Source organism: Blennius ocellaris (genome assembly GCF_963422515.1).
Source record: "Blennius ocellaris genome assembly, chromosome: 16".
NCBI classification, from domain to species: Eukaryota; Metazoa; Chordata; class Actinopteri; order Blenniiformes; family Blenniidae; genus Blennius; species Blennius ocellaris.
In genome coordinates, this window is record NC_137665.1 from 12,506,330 (window position 1) to 12,521,001 (window position 14,672).

At 40.9% G+C, this 14,672-nt stretch overlaps 3 protein-coding genes across 3 annotated transcripts; all 3 read left to right on the plus strand.

Annotated features, from left to right (window-relative positions):
* Nucleotides 1-214: 214 nt before the first annotated feature.
* LOC308141975 (vascular cell adhesion protein 1-like) lies at nucleotides 215-4,328 on the plus strand. The gene is made up of 5 exons (XM_080512251.1): nucleotides 215-374; nucleotides 1,026-1,301; nucleotides 1,404-1,733; nucleotides 1,850-2,113; nucleotides 2,314-4,328. The coding sequence occupies exons 1-5, from the start codon at nucleotides 332-334 to the stop codon at nucleotides 2,457-2,459; spliced, it is 1,059 nt and encodes a 352-aa protein (XP_080368377.1). The 5' UTR covers nucleotides 215-331; the 3' UTR covers nucleotides 2,460-4,328.
* Nucleotides 4,329-5,503: 1,175 nt separating this feature from the next.
* LOC308141754 (vascular cell adhesion protein 1-like) lies at nucleotides 5,504-7,029 on the plus strand (the record flags this gene model as incomplete). Its single annotated transcript, XM_080511967.1, has 5 exons — nucleotides 5,504-5,537; nucleotides 5,903-6,169; nucleotides 6,259-6,591; nucleotides 6,677-6,931; nucleotides 7,022-7,029. The coding sequence occupies 5 exons, from the start codon at nucleotides 5,504-5,506 to the stop codon at nucleotides 7,027-7,029; spliced, it is 897 nt and encodes a 298-aa protein (XP_080368093.1).
* A 2,590-nt stretch (nucleotides 7,030-9,619) lies between these two features.
* Nucleotides 9,620-12,753, plus strand: LOC308141796 (hsp90 co-chaperone Cdc37). The gene is made up of 8 exons (XM_080512020.1): nucleotides 9,620-9,961; nucleotides 10,236-10,511; nucleotides 10,842-10,947; nucleotides 11,034-11,149; nucleotides 11,279-11,401; nucleotides 11,636-11,818; nucleotides 11,912-11,983; nucleotides 12,083-12,753. The coding sequence occupies exons 1-8, from the start codon at nucleotides 9,854-9,856 to the stop codon at nucleotides 12,221-12,223; spliced, it is 1,125 nt and encodes a 374-aa protein (XP_080368146.1). The 5' UTR covers nucleotides 9,620-9,853; the 3' UTR covers nucleotides 12,224-12,753.
* The last annotated feature ends 1,919 nt before the right edge of the window (nucleotides 12,754-14,672 follow it).

A 14,672-nucleotide genomic window follows, 5' to 3' on the forward strand; every position in this document is an offset into this window, starting at 1 on the left:
GATCTTCGTCATTCTGACTGTGTCCAGGTTGTAAACAACATTAGTTTGAAGTGCTTACGGACTATTTCTTTAACACAGACTCGCGCAGACCACTTCAGAAACCGTAAGGACGTCTGCTGGACTTAATGCTCTTTGATAGGATAGTTTTTTTTACGAGTTTCACGTTAATGCATCATGGTTTAGTTTTACTTTCGGGGCTTTCTGAGCTGTGCGGTCCTGCGGAAAGGAAAAGGAAAGGGAACGGAAGAAACAAGGTCAAGGCGCGTCGTTTGTGCGTCCGGGACCAGATTAATCTCATTTCGTGGTGAAAGTGAGGCGGATTTGGTGAAGAATGATTTTTCTCCTTATTCTCAGCGGCATATTCGCTTGCACAGGTAGTCTATCTCTCATTCTCTCCCTCTCTCTTTCTCTCTATGTGTGTGTTGTTTGTGCTTGTTCAGGTATTGTATCTCTTCTTTTTTTTCTTTTTTCTTTTTTGTATCTGATCGTTGGAGCGCCAGCTCTTTGGTGGGCCTACGCCCATTTTCTCTCAGTCCGCTTCAAACCTGATGGCCATTTATGTTTTGGTTTTTAATGGCTTTTATCAGCCATCAAAACAATTTACCTGCGTGTTTTTTTGTGGATAATTTATAGGTTTAACATCAGATTGAAAATCATTGTTCAAACTTTGCCCTACTCGTCAAAATCAGAAGTTTCTTTCATTCGGAATTCAACACGAAGGAAATGGTTGTTGTGAAAATGAATTGTTATTGTTTTTGCAGGGAGTTGGAAACTTCAGGATTAAAAAAAAAAAGTAAAATGTATATGTCATTGTGTGTGTGTGTGTGTGTGGGGGGGGGGGGTGAACGGAACATGGGGTCCTCAAAAAATATCATATGTGAGGCAGAGCTAATGATTTCTTTTTCCAAGGAAATAAAAAAAAAACAACAATTGGGTTTTCTATCTATGGTTGTGCATCACGTATTGTTTCCATCACTTGTGACGTTTTGTAAGGTACACATTGAAGTTTCTCTGCGTCTTTGCAGGAAAACTTGCGAATGCCTCGTGCGTGTTGAAGATGAGCCCTGCAAGAGTAGTGGTGAGATATGGAGACCCTCTAATGGCCACTTGCAGCTCCACCAGTGAGATAGAGGGAATAGGCTGGGAGTCTACCTATGGAGGGACGGGCCTTCAGAAAGATGTCTCCTCTTTGCCCTTGGACATCAAGTCTGTGGCGACCTGGGAGTTGGCGCCACAGTGTTACGTGAACCTCCTTAGTGATAGCTCACAGTGTATAAAGACATTGCCGGTCACAGTTTATAGTAAGTAAGATAGTTTGTATATTTTGATAATTGAATACCACTGATGTGGCTATTTGTCATTGATTCTTTTTTCTTTTTCTTTTTCTTGACTTTTTCTTGCAGAACTGCCAGATAGTGTGTCTATGTCTCAGCTCTCTGGTGAAAGAGGCCCCATGGTGGAGGGCCAACACTATCAGATGAAGTGTGACGTCATCAATGTTGCACCAGCAAATAATCTGTTTGTAAACTGGTACAAAGGCAATAAGATCATCTCTACGAAGGCATTTGATGATCCCAGACTTTCACCAGTGGATAAATCGTCTGTGTTAAACCAGATTGCCCACAGAAATGACAATGGGACAGACATCTGGTGCGAAGCAAAGTTGAAATTGGGATCGGCTGAAGAGAATCCAACTCCAACGTCTTCAAAATCACAAGAACTGACTGTTCTTTGTGAGTTCTTGTTTTAAAAAAAAAAATCATTGTGTTTATCAGTACAAGCAGCAAGGTCTGTAGGTAAGTACTGATTCATTTTCTTTTCCTTGTGTTTCTCTTTTGATTTCATGTAGATCCACCAACTTTTGACAAACCCTTGAATGAGACTGTGGAGCTTCCGGCTGGCAAGACTATCAGTTTAGACTGCACTGCCATGGGAAATCCCATGCCTGTGTACAGGTGGGACTTTCCAGACCCTACTCTAGAGACAAATGGACAAGAGGATGTCGGTGAGCCCATTTTGACCCCGGCCTTCCAGATTCCAGGCACTTACGTCTGCACAGCCTCTAATGCCCTGGGCAACAGCACCAAATATTTCTATGTCGTCAACGCTTCAGGTATGTTAATGTCACTTTATTAATTTTGCATCTCATCTTCCTCCCTTAATATTTACTACTGTTGATGCTGTCGAATCACATTATGAAGCTATTCTAGTGGCTGTCATCTGCCTTAAACTATATTTAACGATGTTTGAATGCGGGGGGGGGGGGGGGGTGTAAACAGATGAGCTGGTAACAATAACTTCTCTTTCCCACAGAGGATCGAACAACCTTCGCAGCCATTCTCGGAGTGTTCGTAACCCTCGGAGTCCTCCTCCTCATTTCTGGTCTGTTTTTTGTGACACAGAATGGCACATTTTCTTTCAACAAAAACAACTACATCCAAGGACAACCTACCTCATAAGGGCCCGCATAACACTTGACTTTTTCCTTATTCAATGGTGGAGGGGTGTGTTTTAGTAAAAGGCCTTTTTGTGGCCTCGGGGTGCTGTCTATCTGTTCCGCAAGCACAATTATTGTTGTTCTACCTTGACAGTTGTAGCTTCAAAAATGCTCAACAGCCATACTTAAAGAATCAGTGTTGTTTATGGCACCAAAAAGTGTTGAAGTGCACTGCAGTTACTGCAAATCTGTCAATCTTTGCAGCAGACGAGGACTCAGATTTCTTTCCTGCACTGATTCTCTTTTGGAGGCATGAGTCAGTCAGTTTGAATTGTCGACGCTGCATCCTGACCTTTTTTTTTTGGAGAGCTTTTCCACACAGCGACTTTCTGTTTTAGTTTTGCTCTGACTCTGGATTGAATCATTTTCCATTCACATCATCGGTACATAGAGTGATCTCTTATTTCATGGCTGTTAAAGTAGTACATTTTGCAGTTTTTGTCCTGCACATTTGCATATTGTTGATTAGAAAATAAATTGTAATGTATACAACTGTAGCTAAACCAAAGGACATTAATATTCAATTCTGTAGCTTTACTGAGCCTTTTTTTTTTTTGTATTTTTTTTTTTTTTCAGGGCTTGAACTTATGGCTTGGTTAAGTCTGATAAACTCACTGTATCCGACTTGTCCAGCACCAAATAAAAGGCAGATTTATCAGAGCGAAACTGGAGCCACGTGTTATTCTCAGGGGCTTGAATAGATTGTATGCTGTTTGTCATTAAAAAGACGTCTACGTTGGATGCATGAATAATAAAAACATGTGAAGGGCTTATCAGTTTGGGTTTGTCAGCTTAGTGTAGAGTGCTCCAGCAAATGGGGGGGTCAGTCTCTGTAATCTTGTGGCTTTATTTTACATCTATGGTATACTACTAGCAACTGGAAGAAGCTGTATTTAGGTATTATGTAACAGTCAATTCAACTACTATTATAGGCTTATTGTCCAGATTATTACCTTGTTTGTTAGATTGTTCCCCCTGCAAGAATAAGCACCACGTTTTGACCCCTTAGTACACAGGAACCACTACTTTTTTAATTAATATCTTGAGTTTCAAAGACAGAGTTACAGAGTGCTGTGATACCTATGATGGCCGATAATGAATGTTTTAGTATTGATAGTTTGTGTCAGTGTATTGTGGAAAAACTATGTCGTCTCAATTGTTTGTTTTGTTTTTTTAATTAATTAATAGAACTTTTACATGTAAAAGATACGTTTTTACTCATAATGGACTGACCGTGCCCCTTCCTGTCATGTGCCTACATTTTCCAATGATAAAACAATTGGTCTCGTTATGGAGGAGACCTAAATATTAAAATATGTATTAGTGACTCACATTGGCTAATGACTCAAATCTGCAGTTCAAAAGCAAACATTTGACAGGTAGTAGCTGTAAAAGTGAAGTAAAAATACAGTTTTAAAGTTAAAAAACAAAACAAATGGGGAGATAATTCATGTATGATGTGTATGTGTGGCTCATGTGTCACTCGCTGGATAGAGCCAGCTTCTCTGTCAGTGACGTTAGGCTGAATACTGAGTGAGTCGAAGTCAAACCACCGTCTGTGTTTCCCTGCCACCTTTTGTCAATCTCTTGGACCTCTCTCTCTCTCTCTCTCTCTCTCTCTCTCTCTCTCTCTCTCTCTCTCTCTCTCTCTCTCTCTCTCTCTCTCTCTCTCTCGCTCTCTCTTTCTCTCTTGCTCTCTCTCTCTCTTTCAGACTGGCTTACATTATACACTGTTGAGACTGCAATACTAATTAGTTCTTAACAAAGTGAATGTAAAGGGGAGTCTCTGGTATCCTGCCTGTCGTTGCCAATAAACCTTTTTTTTTTTTCTTGTCTGACTCTTTGTGCTTTAATTCAGTCCCTGTCATTTCAACTCAAGATTTTTACCCGTCAGTGCTGTTTGTGTATGCTCTGACTGTGTTGCCATAACAACCTGGCACAGTGGATGTTGCCCAATTAGTCATGGAGTTTGAAAACGTTTTTCTTTTTATTGTAAACACAAAATGCTTAGTTCGTTTCCATAGGCAGCTTGTAGGAAGAGCAATATATTCAAAGTAGCATGTGAAGTGTATGTGTACTGTAGCCCGTACATTAAGATTCCCAGCTGTGGTCTCCAGAAATACACCAGAAAGGCATCCAATTACCCGCTCGCTTGTACTGTAGTTGTGGTCCAAGCTGATATGCTGTGTAGCATTCTGGTCACAGTGTGAGTCTCACAAGCTCCACGCTGCACAAGACCGATCCTCCTGCCTGCTGGGATTTCCACAAAGCATGGAGTTCAGAAGCAATAGGAGACGAGCATGCGAGAGGAACTAAAAACAAGCTTTCCTCCAGAGCCACTCACGAGCTGACATTAAAATGAGAGATAAGACCGTCACTCCGACAGTGTGAAACAGCCTCAACTTGGCCTAAAATGTGACCAAGTGGAATGTAATTTCAGTTCAGTTGGAGTTACTAGCATATTTTATTTTTTATTTTCAACATGGCTCGAATGTTACTAAAAGGGGGAACATTTGGTAAAAAAAAAAAAAAAAGTAATTTTATTATTTGAACTCTTGCCTTATGAAAGAACTGACTAGTGAGCAGTTACATATTCACTGTGTTAAAGTGGTATTTGTTGAGATTATGTGTTGCCGTCGTAACTGTAGAATTTTTCCTCATAAGTCCAGATGAAAATGCTGATGAGTGCAAGACAACTCAGAGTCCGACTGTGTTTTCAAAGGCTGCCACCTGTTAAATTTCCCTCTTTCCCCTTTACCCCCCACCCCCAAAAGTCAGCTGGGAGGGAACTGTGTTTTGTTCCAACATAGTTCCCTGCAGAGTTGCCAAGGTTGTTCAAGTTGGAATGTTCTTTCTCTCGCCCCTGAATCGACGACTCAGTGCAGAAAATAACATGGGGACCAACTTTCTGAGATGGATTCTGTTGTTTTGCATGCTTTGTTCAGGTACCGAATATCATTCTATATTCTTTCCAATGATTCTCTATATAGATGATGGGTATAGGTGATGTTTCAGCTGGCTTTGGTCTTTGGAAAGAGTGGTGTGATAGTGAATGGAAGAGGTGGATTCACAGGGATTACTACTAATTTTGAGAAGTTAATACAACAGTGGGAAATGCTAAATTAGAACAGATCAATTAGATGAAAGCTGTTTTTTTTTTTATGTGACCTAAAAACGATGTTAATATATAAGAAGGCTGCACTCTCAGCCATTCTACATTTAAAGCAGGCTGCTTGTGAAGTGGGACAGCAGTCCAAAGCTTCAGGATATTCCTTGTTTAACCGTCGTGATTACATCTGTGGGAGTCGTAACATTTTATGTAAAAGGTAGTTTGATGCACTGAATAAGAAACAAGATAGTGACACTGTCAGTGATGACAATGCTGATGATCTCTGTATGTCTCAGTGTCAGGTGAAGGTTGCTCCCTCATCCTAAAGCCCTCCAGGGTGGTGGTGGGTTTTGGGGAGTCGGTGTCAGTCAGCTGTGAAGCGACTCGGCCAGTGCGCGTCCTCGGCTGGGAGTCTGCCATCAGTGCCTCGCACACACAAGAGGACCGGTCCGTCCAGTGGAAGGTGGACAGTCTTATTGATTGGATAGAGGAGCCCATCTGCTACGGCGTGTTTTTTACAGCTCCGAGACAATGTGAGGAGAAACTCAACCTCGTCCTCTACAGTGAGTCAGATCTGCCTTGAAACCTGCTGTTGAAGTGAACAACTCAAATGAGCCCGTTTGACCTAAAACTTTGTGTATCGTTCATTTAGAAACGCCTGATAGTGTGTCCATCAAGCAAGTGAACCACACTGGGTCCATGGTAGAAGGAAAAGAGTACCAGCTGCTCTGTGAGGTGCAGAATATTGCTCCTGTTCAATACCTGAACCTGAGGTGGTACAGAGGGCAAAATGAAGTTTATAACCACTCCTTCTCCGATCTTACATCTTCCTCGCCCGTCCAAGTGTCCTCTATCCTTGTTGTCACACCAACCAAAGCTGAGAATGGAGCTCAGTATAAGTGTGTAGCAGAGCTGGAGCTTGGACCAGAGGGGCCGCAACCACCTCCTGCTGTGGCCTCAGAGCCGCTTAATGCTTCCGTGTACTGTGAGTCATGAAGCCGTCCCAACCTTAAAACATGTTCTGACACATTTGACACAATGATGAATAATGGTTTTAATCATTTCCGTAGTTCCTCCCACCTTCTTCAGTCCTGAGCCAGAGGTTTTGGACTTTGTAACTGGAGCGGAGATCACCTTAAACTGCACCGCAACAGGAAACCCTGCTCCTGTGTACAGCTGGCAGTCCTCCAGTCCCATGCAGGAGAGGATGGAGGATGAGGCGGTTCTTACCTCTTCCTCACTGCTCCCGGGGACCTACACCTGTACAGCCTCTAATGCACTGGAGAAGAAGAGCAAGCAGTTCACTCTTAAGGCACAGACCAAAGGTAGAAAGAAAGTAATGAAGCCATGACTGTGCGTAAACTTTATCTCTGCACAATAATCCCTAACGCGTGGCTGTTTTGCTTTCACTTCAGGTGTTTGATATCTGATGAGCAGATCACACACACAAGAAGAATTCCACTTTGGGGGTTTTGCTACTGCTGCTTTGAGGATGAAAATGACAATGCCTTCACGACTTAATGGATATTTATAAGAATCTCATTATCTTATTACCACTTTTAGATCTCATAGAGAAAAAGACCTGAATACATTTTATTTGGTAACCACCATTAGATTTGTCATTATTGGATTAGAATAAAGTTCAGTTTATGCTTTCCACATGATATTCTATATCTAATTTATATTTTTACTGGAACTCTTTTTCTATTAATGAGCCTGTCTTGTAACATTGCAGAAATGTAGATTATCAGCAACAATTAGAAGAAATGCATCACTGTAAATATGAACAGTTTCTTAATTGTCTTATCTTTATCAATAAAACATAATTGAAAACGTGTTTTCATTTATTGTGTACCATTTGTGTCAGAACATTTACTAATATGTGCTCTGCTGAATTCAAATCAGGATCTGTTGGACATAAAAATTTTTTTATTAATAAGTCACCAGCATTTCTTTCCAAATAGAATTCGTGACCAGCAGAAAAAAAATGGTGAGAAACTCCATGCCTTTTGTTCACTTAATCTTGTGTTTATTTATTTATTCTAGCTTCTTTAAATTGTTCTATATATAGTCTTTAATGTAATGGCAGAAAATGGAAAACAATGTTACTGCGCCATACATATTTTGTAAATCATAAAAAAACATACTGCAGGATTTTCTTTACGTCAAAAAAATTTCTTTTTTGTAGTATTTTGGTCTTAGTTCCCGTTTGCTTTTCAAAAACGATTTTCACTTGCGCCATGAGATGTCGCTGTTGTAATATTTCTACGATGGTTGGCTCTCTGTCTGTCACGTGACCAAAACACGGAAGTCGCATCTGCTGACCGCGAGCTGACGACCTTTGGTCTGTGAATTATCGAACGCGTTTATGTCAGCGACTTTCTGCCAAAGGTGGGAGTCCGCTTTTAAATTATTGTATCCTGCTCCTCGGAGCGGAAGGAGCCACTTTAAACATTGTGCCGTTCTCTTTCAGACATGCCGCAGAAAGATCCGTGTCAAAAGCAAGCATGTGCGATTCAGGCGTGTTTACAAGGTACTGGAAAGACTTGTTTGGAAGCTTCCACATGCAGCCACGGTTCACCAACGATAACCGCCTTTTCACGTTTCCCGCAGCCAACAAATACGCGGAGAGCATGTGTGAAGATGTGATCAGAGAAATGCGGCGCTGCTGTCAAGCTCAGGCTGGAAAATCAATCTGCTGCTCCGGGTTCAAAGATCGGAGACCTGCGGACAGCAAACCCGATACATAACATGTATATGATTGTAATAAGAAAATGCATTGTATCAATGTTTTGTTCATTGTGTAACAAGCTTGACTATTGTACAGTTGTAACGTGAACCGGAATTTACATTTACTTTGACTCCCGAATGAAACTTTGTTATAAATAATGGTATTTATGAATTTCATTTATGGGAGAAATGCTTGATGTATTCTGGAACATGTTACAACACTTTTAAATCAATCTCATTTAACAGACACTTGTTTGGTTGGTAATCATTTAATTCTTGCAATATTTTGTCAGATGCTATAATCTGATTTTGTAATTGTCTTATCGATGTTCTTTTCAATAGAAAATACGTTATTATTTAAAGGACAATAACAAAATCGTCTTATCACCAACAATCAAGATTTAGAGAAACTTGTTGATGCATTTATTTTCAGCTGGCTGGATTATCATAACGTTTGTTTGCAGATCTTAGTAAAGCTCGTCTGGAGTCCTCAAAAACACATTACACCTGAGTTTCAATCTCAGCACTGACTGCCTGTGTGTCAAAGGATCCACTGCAAAATCGTACTTCTGGTCCATGAAGCTTTGAATTGTCTTTGGCATAAATAGATCTCAGATTCACTTGTAGAATATAAAACATCCAGTCCTCTGAAGTCCTCGGGAAGAGGTTTACTATTTTTTCTCAGAGTCACAAGAAAGCATTTACACCCTCTTCACCTGTAAAAAAAATTCTGAACACCTGAGGACTGCTGACATACTAATTCCTTTTAACTCAGGACTTAAATCACTTAGCTCAATAAGCCATTTACTTTATTTTTTTCCTCCTGTCTATGTCTTTCTTAATCGTTTTAATGTATTTCCTTTATTTCACGGAAAAGCACTGTAATTTGCCTTGTGTCTCCATGCTGCTACACAAATAATCTTGCCTTGCATTTGTAAGATCTTATTTATGTTTTGCTTTCTATTAACCTAATTTAATTGCTTTGATAAGTGACATATTTTTGAACCTGGGGAAAGGCTCTATCAATACATAATAATAATTATTATTATTATTACATCTCAACAATAAAATCAGACATATTGTACTTTACGTACATTATACATATTAAGCATATGTACTTTTTATCTTTATGCCAAGTTATTTATTAATTATATGTAAGTTTGGGTAGAGACGAAAGAAAAATACGGTTCTGTTATTGCAATGCAGGGACTTGAAGGCGCCAACTTCCGGCGTAACAAATCCCCTCGACGTCATGACGCACGTAACGTCACACGGAAATTTGTGGTTGGGTCTTTTCTAGAAATTTACAGCGCTCGTTTCACTTATTGGGCGGAATATCTCAATCTTTGCCGCCTCGCTACAGCCAGCTGCCACAAGGAGGACAAATACAGACTTGTGGAAGCTGCAGAGCTCCTGTGGTTGATGCTCTGTTGACTTTAAACTGCTAGTTAGCTTCGTTTAAGTTAGCCGAGCACTGTCCCGGGCTACAGCCGTTAGCATTGGGCTTCTCAGACAGGATGTCCAGGATAGACTACAGCGTGTGGGACCACATCGAGGTGTCGGACGATGAAGACGATACCCACCCGAACATCGACACACCCAGCCTCTTCAGGTGGAGACACCAGGTACGCGTTTAACACGCACATGAAATGCGGTTTAAAAAGCATAACGTGTTCACATTATACGTGAACATTGGGCCTGTTTGTTCTGCTCAGACGATCCCTACAATCTAAAACTATTATTATTGCTTCATTCGTGTGTTGGGTCAAGGTTGTTGTTGGATAAACTCACAAAAATGCTTTTCCAGCTTTGGCTATGAATGCAGTTATTGTTTTGATTATTTTTATTTATTTATTTATTTTAGTTTGGGCTGGAACTGATGTGCTATTTGTTCTTCAGGCACGAGTGGAGAGGATGGACGAGTTTCAGAAGAAGGGCGACGAGTTAAACAAAGGGCTCTCTGACTGTCGACGCAAGTTGACTGATGTTCAGAAGAAAGTACAGGAGCTGAAGATTTCAGCAGATTGTGCTCCAGAGTTGAGCAAAGTCCAGTCTGAGGAGAAGAAGCTGAAGAAAGAGGAGCGCGACTGGGAGAAGAAGGTGGACGAATTCAACCGAGAGGAGAAGAAGATGCCGTGGAATGTGGACACGCTCAGCAAAGAAGGTTTCAGTAAGGTGAGGCCCACTTGGAAGCCACACGCTTCATCAGAGGATGGGGATGTCACCTTATCAAGTTTGTTAGAAATCTCAGTTCAACGTTATTTATATTACGCCCCATCTAAGATTATTGAATACATTTGCAACACTCCAATATACTGTTTATCTCTCTTGCCGCTAGTGTGACTATATTTCTCACGAATTAGTCAATATTGGTGTATAAACAATGCACATTCTTGAATAAAGTTCTAAACATGCTTGAAACGTTCAGTAATTAATGCTTCAGACATTGTTTATAGAAGACTTATAAAAAAAAAAGGCCAATGAGTGTTGTTGAACCCTCCATAGAGTATTGTTAACGCCAAGCCTGATGCCTCTGAAGAGACCGAAGAGGAGAAGGAGCAAAAGCATAAAACCTTTGTGGAGAAATACGAGAAGCAGATCAAACATTTTGGTAAGTCTATACATTCATAGATAGCTTGTTATATAGTTGTTATATATTGTTATTTTTCCTCATACTTTTTTTTCCCCCCTCCATAGGAATGTTGCGACGTTGGGACGACAGTCAGAAGTACCTTTCTGACAATCCCCATCTAGTATGTGAAGAGACCGCCAACTACCTGGTCATTATGTGTATTGACCTTGAAGTTGAGGAGGTAAAAAATACTGAGTTTGTATACTATTATTACCTTCTGCTTAAAAAAAAAAAAAAAAGAAATTCTCTCCATGCCCTCTGTAATGGGAATTTAGTACACGATTAATAAAAGACAAATCCTCTTTTGCAGAAACGCGCGTTGATGGAGCAAGTGGCTCACCAGACCATCGTCATGCAGTTCATTTTAGAGCTGGCAAAAAGCCTTAAAATGGATCCCCGCGGTTGCTTTCGCCAGTTTTTTGCAAAGATCAAGGTGACCGACTCTGATTGGCAAACACAAACTCAGACACTGAATAAAGACGTGGTATTTAGGGCAACATTTCTATCTGAAGACGTGTTGGTAATGTGCATACCCAAGAAGTGGGCTAAGGCAGCAAAGCAAGGTGAAAAATGTCGACGTGCGAATTAGTTGGCCGGGTCAAGGCAGTGAGGTTATTTTTCATGCCCCGTAGCTTCTGAATCATCGAGCGTTTTTGTTCCTTCACAGACGGCAGACCAGCAATACCAAGATGCTTTCAATGACGAGCTGGAATCCTTCAAGGAGCGAGTGAAGGGCAGAGCAAAGATCCGCATAGAAAAGGCCATGAAGGAATACGAGGAGGAGGAGCGACAAAAGCGACTGGGACCTGGAGGCCTGGATCCCGTCGACGTGTATGAATCACTGCCGCTTGTAAGTTCCAACAGCCTTCGTGTCGTCTGCCGATTCCTCTTATCAAGCCTGTGTTCGTATGAGACGCGTTACTAAGGGTGTCAACGTTTGCAGGAGATGCAGAAATGCTTCGATGATAAAGATATCCAACTGTTACAAGACGTCATTAGTAAAATGGATCCAACGGTAAGTTTTTACATTCTATTTTTGTGTCTTTAAGAGGAGTTTGTTGTTGTTGTTGTTGTTTTATAAAGTAAATCATCTTTATGTTTTCACATGATTTAGGAGGCGAAGATTCACATGAAGCGGTGCATCGACTCGGGGCTCTGGGTGCCCAACTCCAAGACGGACGACGGCGACGAGAAGGATGAAGAAGCCACCTACGAGGAGGTGAAACAGGAGCAGGAAGAACCTAAGAAGGAATGACCAAAACCAACTTCACTTTTTAACCAACGTTCTTTAGCCACTCTGTTGCGACCCTATGTGTAATATTACAGCCGAGAATCAAGGGATTAGCGCCCACTTCAATTACACAGCTGTGCCGCATTAGTAAATCATGCTGAGAACAGAAACTGCTGCTTTTGTGGAACTCTTTTTCGTTGTTTTGGACGCCACTGAAGCTCGTTCGTCATCGGGGTTGGTTCATAGCTGTCAGACTTTTATCGTCAAAGTTTCTAAAAATTCAGGCTTTTGTTTGACTTGCAAGGCATGAGTGGCAAATGTATCCACATGTTTGTTATCCCAAAATGAAATCCACCCCCCCCCCCCCCTCCCAATCGTAGATAATTAAAGTTTGAATTATCTTCAATCTTTTAAAGACCATGTCGTGGTTATGTTTCAGTATCTGGATGACGGGCTTTGGAAATCATGACCTTAAAAGGTAGAAATGTAAGAATACAGTTTGTGTCGATGCGGTCTAGGTTCAGTACTTTGCTGGAATGTAGAACTTAGATTTTCTCTATGAAGGAGCACATAAAGCTCCAAAATGCAAAGTGTGTATTAAAACACAAGTACAAAAGTACAAACTGATTTAAATCTATACGTTTGGTGTCTGTTCTTTATTTTAAAAGTGGAAGTTGTTGAGCTTGGTTTTGAATAATGTGCAATAACTAAATGCGCAAAATCAGTCACATGGCTGAAAATCTAACTGGACAGGTTTGTCTATTTTAGAAATCATGAAATTAAAATGCTTTTTTATTCACTCCCTGAAGTATTATATTAGTCTCCTGATGTAAAATTCTTAAAGTGCTGGACACTCCTCACTAAATACTGTGGCGACTCTTTTGTCACAAGAAATGGGACAATAGTGACAAAGGATTTCACAATATCTCGACGAGGATTTGAATGAGAACGTGCAAAATCACATGAAACAAGAACATTTGCAAGCTGATTAAATTGTGACACCTAGTGATGGAACAGATTCACACAATATAACACGGCAGCCGAGTAATGGTTTTGTAGCTGCTTTTTGTGATATCTTTTGAACATTTGGAAATCCACCTCACCCCCCCCCCCAAAAAAAAAATGTGAATGAGTTTTACCTCCCCAAAAATCAATATATCATTGAATGTGATGATATGTTGTTAGATAATGGCAAGGTGGTTTTCAAGCCTGTGCATGACTCATCAGCCCTTCAAATATTTTCTCTGCAGTGTTAAAATAGTTCTCATCTCAAGTATGTGAGTCATGTGTCATGAAATGTTACAGTTAGGAATAATGGCAGCATACTAAAGTATTTAGTGACACTGAAAGTACACAAGGCAGCAGCTCAATGAGTCTTGAGGGTCACAGCCGTGTGTGACTAATAAGATGTGATTGAGGTGCAATATGTGTGTTCAACCTTTATGAGGCTCGTGGTTAAACTTCAAAAAATATGATCACAATATATTCCAACTCGATTTTTACATCGGTGTCATTAAACCCCATAAAAAGCCAGATACTCGAGCCAATCCCACATGACGTAGCAAAGGCAGGCTACACCCAGGACAGGTCGAGTCAGTCAGTCGGGCCAAACGCACAGGCCGCACGTTCACACATTACAGGAAATTTAAAATCATTAAGAAGCCGTGGATGTGTTTGAACTGGATAACGGGAAGTCGGAGTCCTGACATGTGAGCACGAGAAAGACAAGCCCTTAAATTCAACCTGGATCTCCTCACTATGGAGCAAGTCAAGTGTTTACTACGACATCTGAAATTTGGAAACGGCTGGAGCAGTAAACTATTGTTACGTGGGTAAAGTCAAGTTCCCATATTAGGAATTTGGGTTGAATAGTCGTGAGAAAGAGACATGAGGTTTGGCAGGCAGTCTGGAAATCTGTGTGCGTGTGTTTGTGTGTGTCTTCCAGTGGTACGAAGTCATGATCAGTTCATCACAAACTTGAGATGGTCATCAGCCTCGGGGATAGACCCGTCATCCTCACTTCCATCACTCCTGTTAACATCAGTAGCTCCAAACGCTGCTTTACCAGCACAAAACTAAACTCTGCACTGTACGACTACGTCATATTTTTAGGATTTCAGTTGCGCTCAATCCATCCAACTGAAAAAGTCAGTTCCCTTCTTGAAAATATTCTCAATAATTACTTGTTAAATACCAAGTGTCATTTTTGGCTTCAAAGTAGTTTTTTTTTGTGGTTTTTTTTTTGAATGACCGGCTCATCAACTTTTACAAATTCTCCATGCACCATAATTTCTCAGTCTCCCACATTCAACATTAATCTACACTCGACTCGAGCTGACCCTGGGTGAAAGTCAGGGTACACCCTGTACTAGCCACAAGTCCATTACAGAGCGAGAACAGAGCGACCCACAGACCGCCGCACACCCACTCATTCACATGGGCAGTTCAGAGCCATCACTTCTGCTAATGCGCA

Excerpts from the sequence above, each read along its gene's own strand:
- LOC308141975 (XM_080512251.1), top strand. The coding sequence starts at position 332 with ATGATTTTTCTCCTTATTCTCAGCGGCATATTCGCTTGCACAG. Across the intron at positions 1,734-1,849 it reads ACAAGAACTGACTGTTCTTT|ATCCACCAACTTTTGACAAA; the intron begins GTGAGTTCTTGT and ends GATTTCATGTAG. Across the intron at positions 2,114-2,313 it reads CTATGTCGTCAACGCTTCAG|AGGATCGAACAACCTTCGCA; the intron begins GTATGTTAATGT and ends TCTTTCCCACAG.
- LOC308141796 (XM_080512020.1), top strand. The coding sequence starts at position 9,854 with ATGTCCAGGATAGACTACAGCGTGTGGGACCACATCGAGGTGTCGGAC. Across the intron at positions 10,512-10,841 it reads GCAAAGAAGGTTTCAGTAAG|AGTATTGTTAACGCCAAGCC; the intron begins GTGAGGCCCACT and ends AACCCTCCATAG. Across the intron at positions 11,402-11,635 it reads AGTTTTTTGCAAAGATCAAG|ACGGCAGACCAGCAATACCA; the intron begins GTGACCGACTCT and ends GTTCCTTCACAG.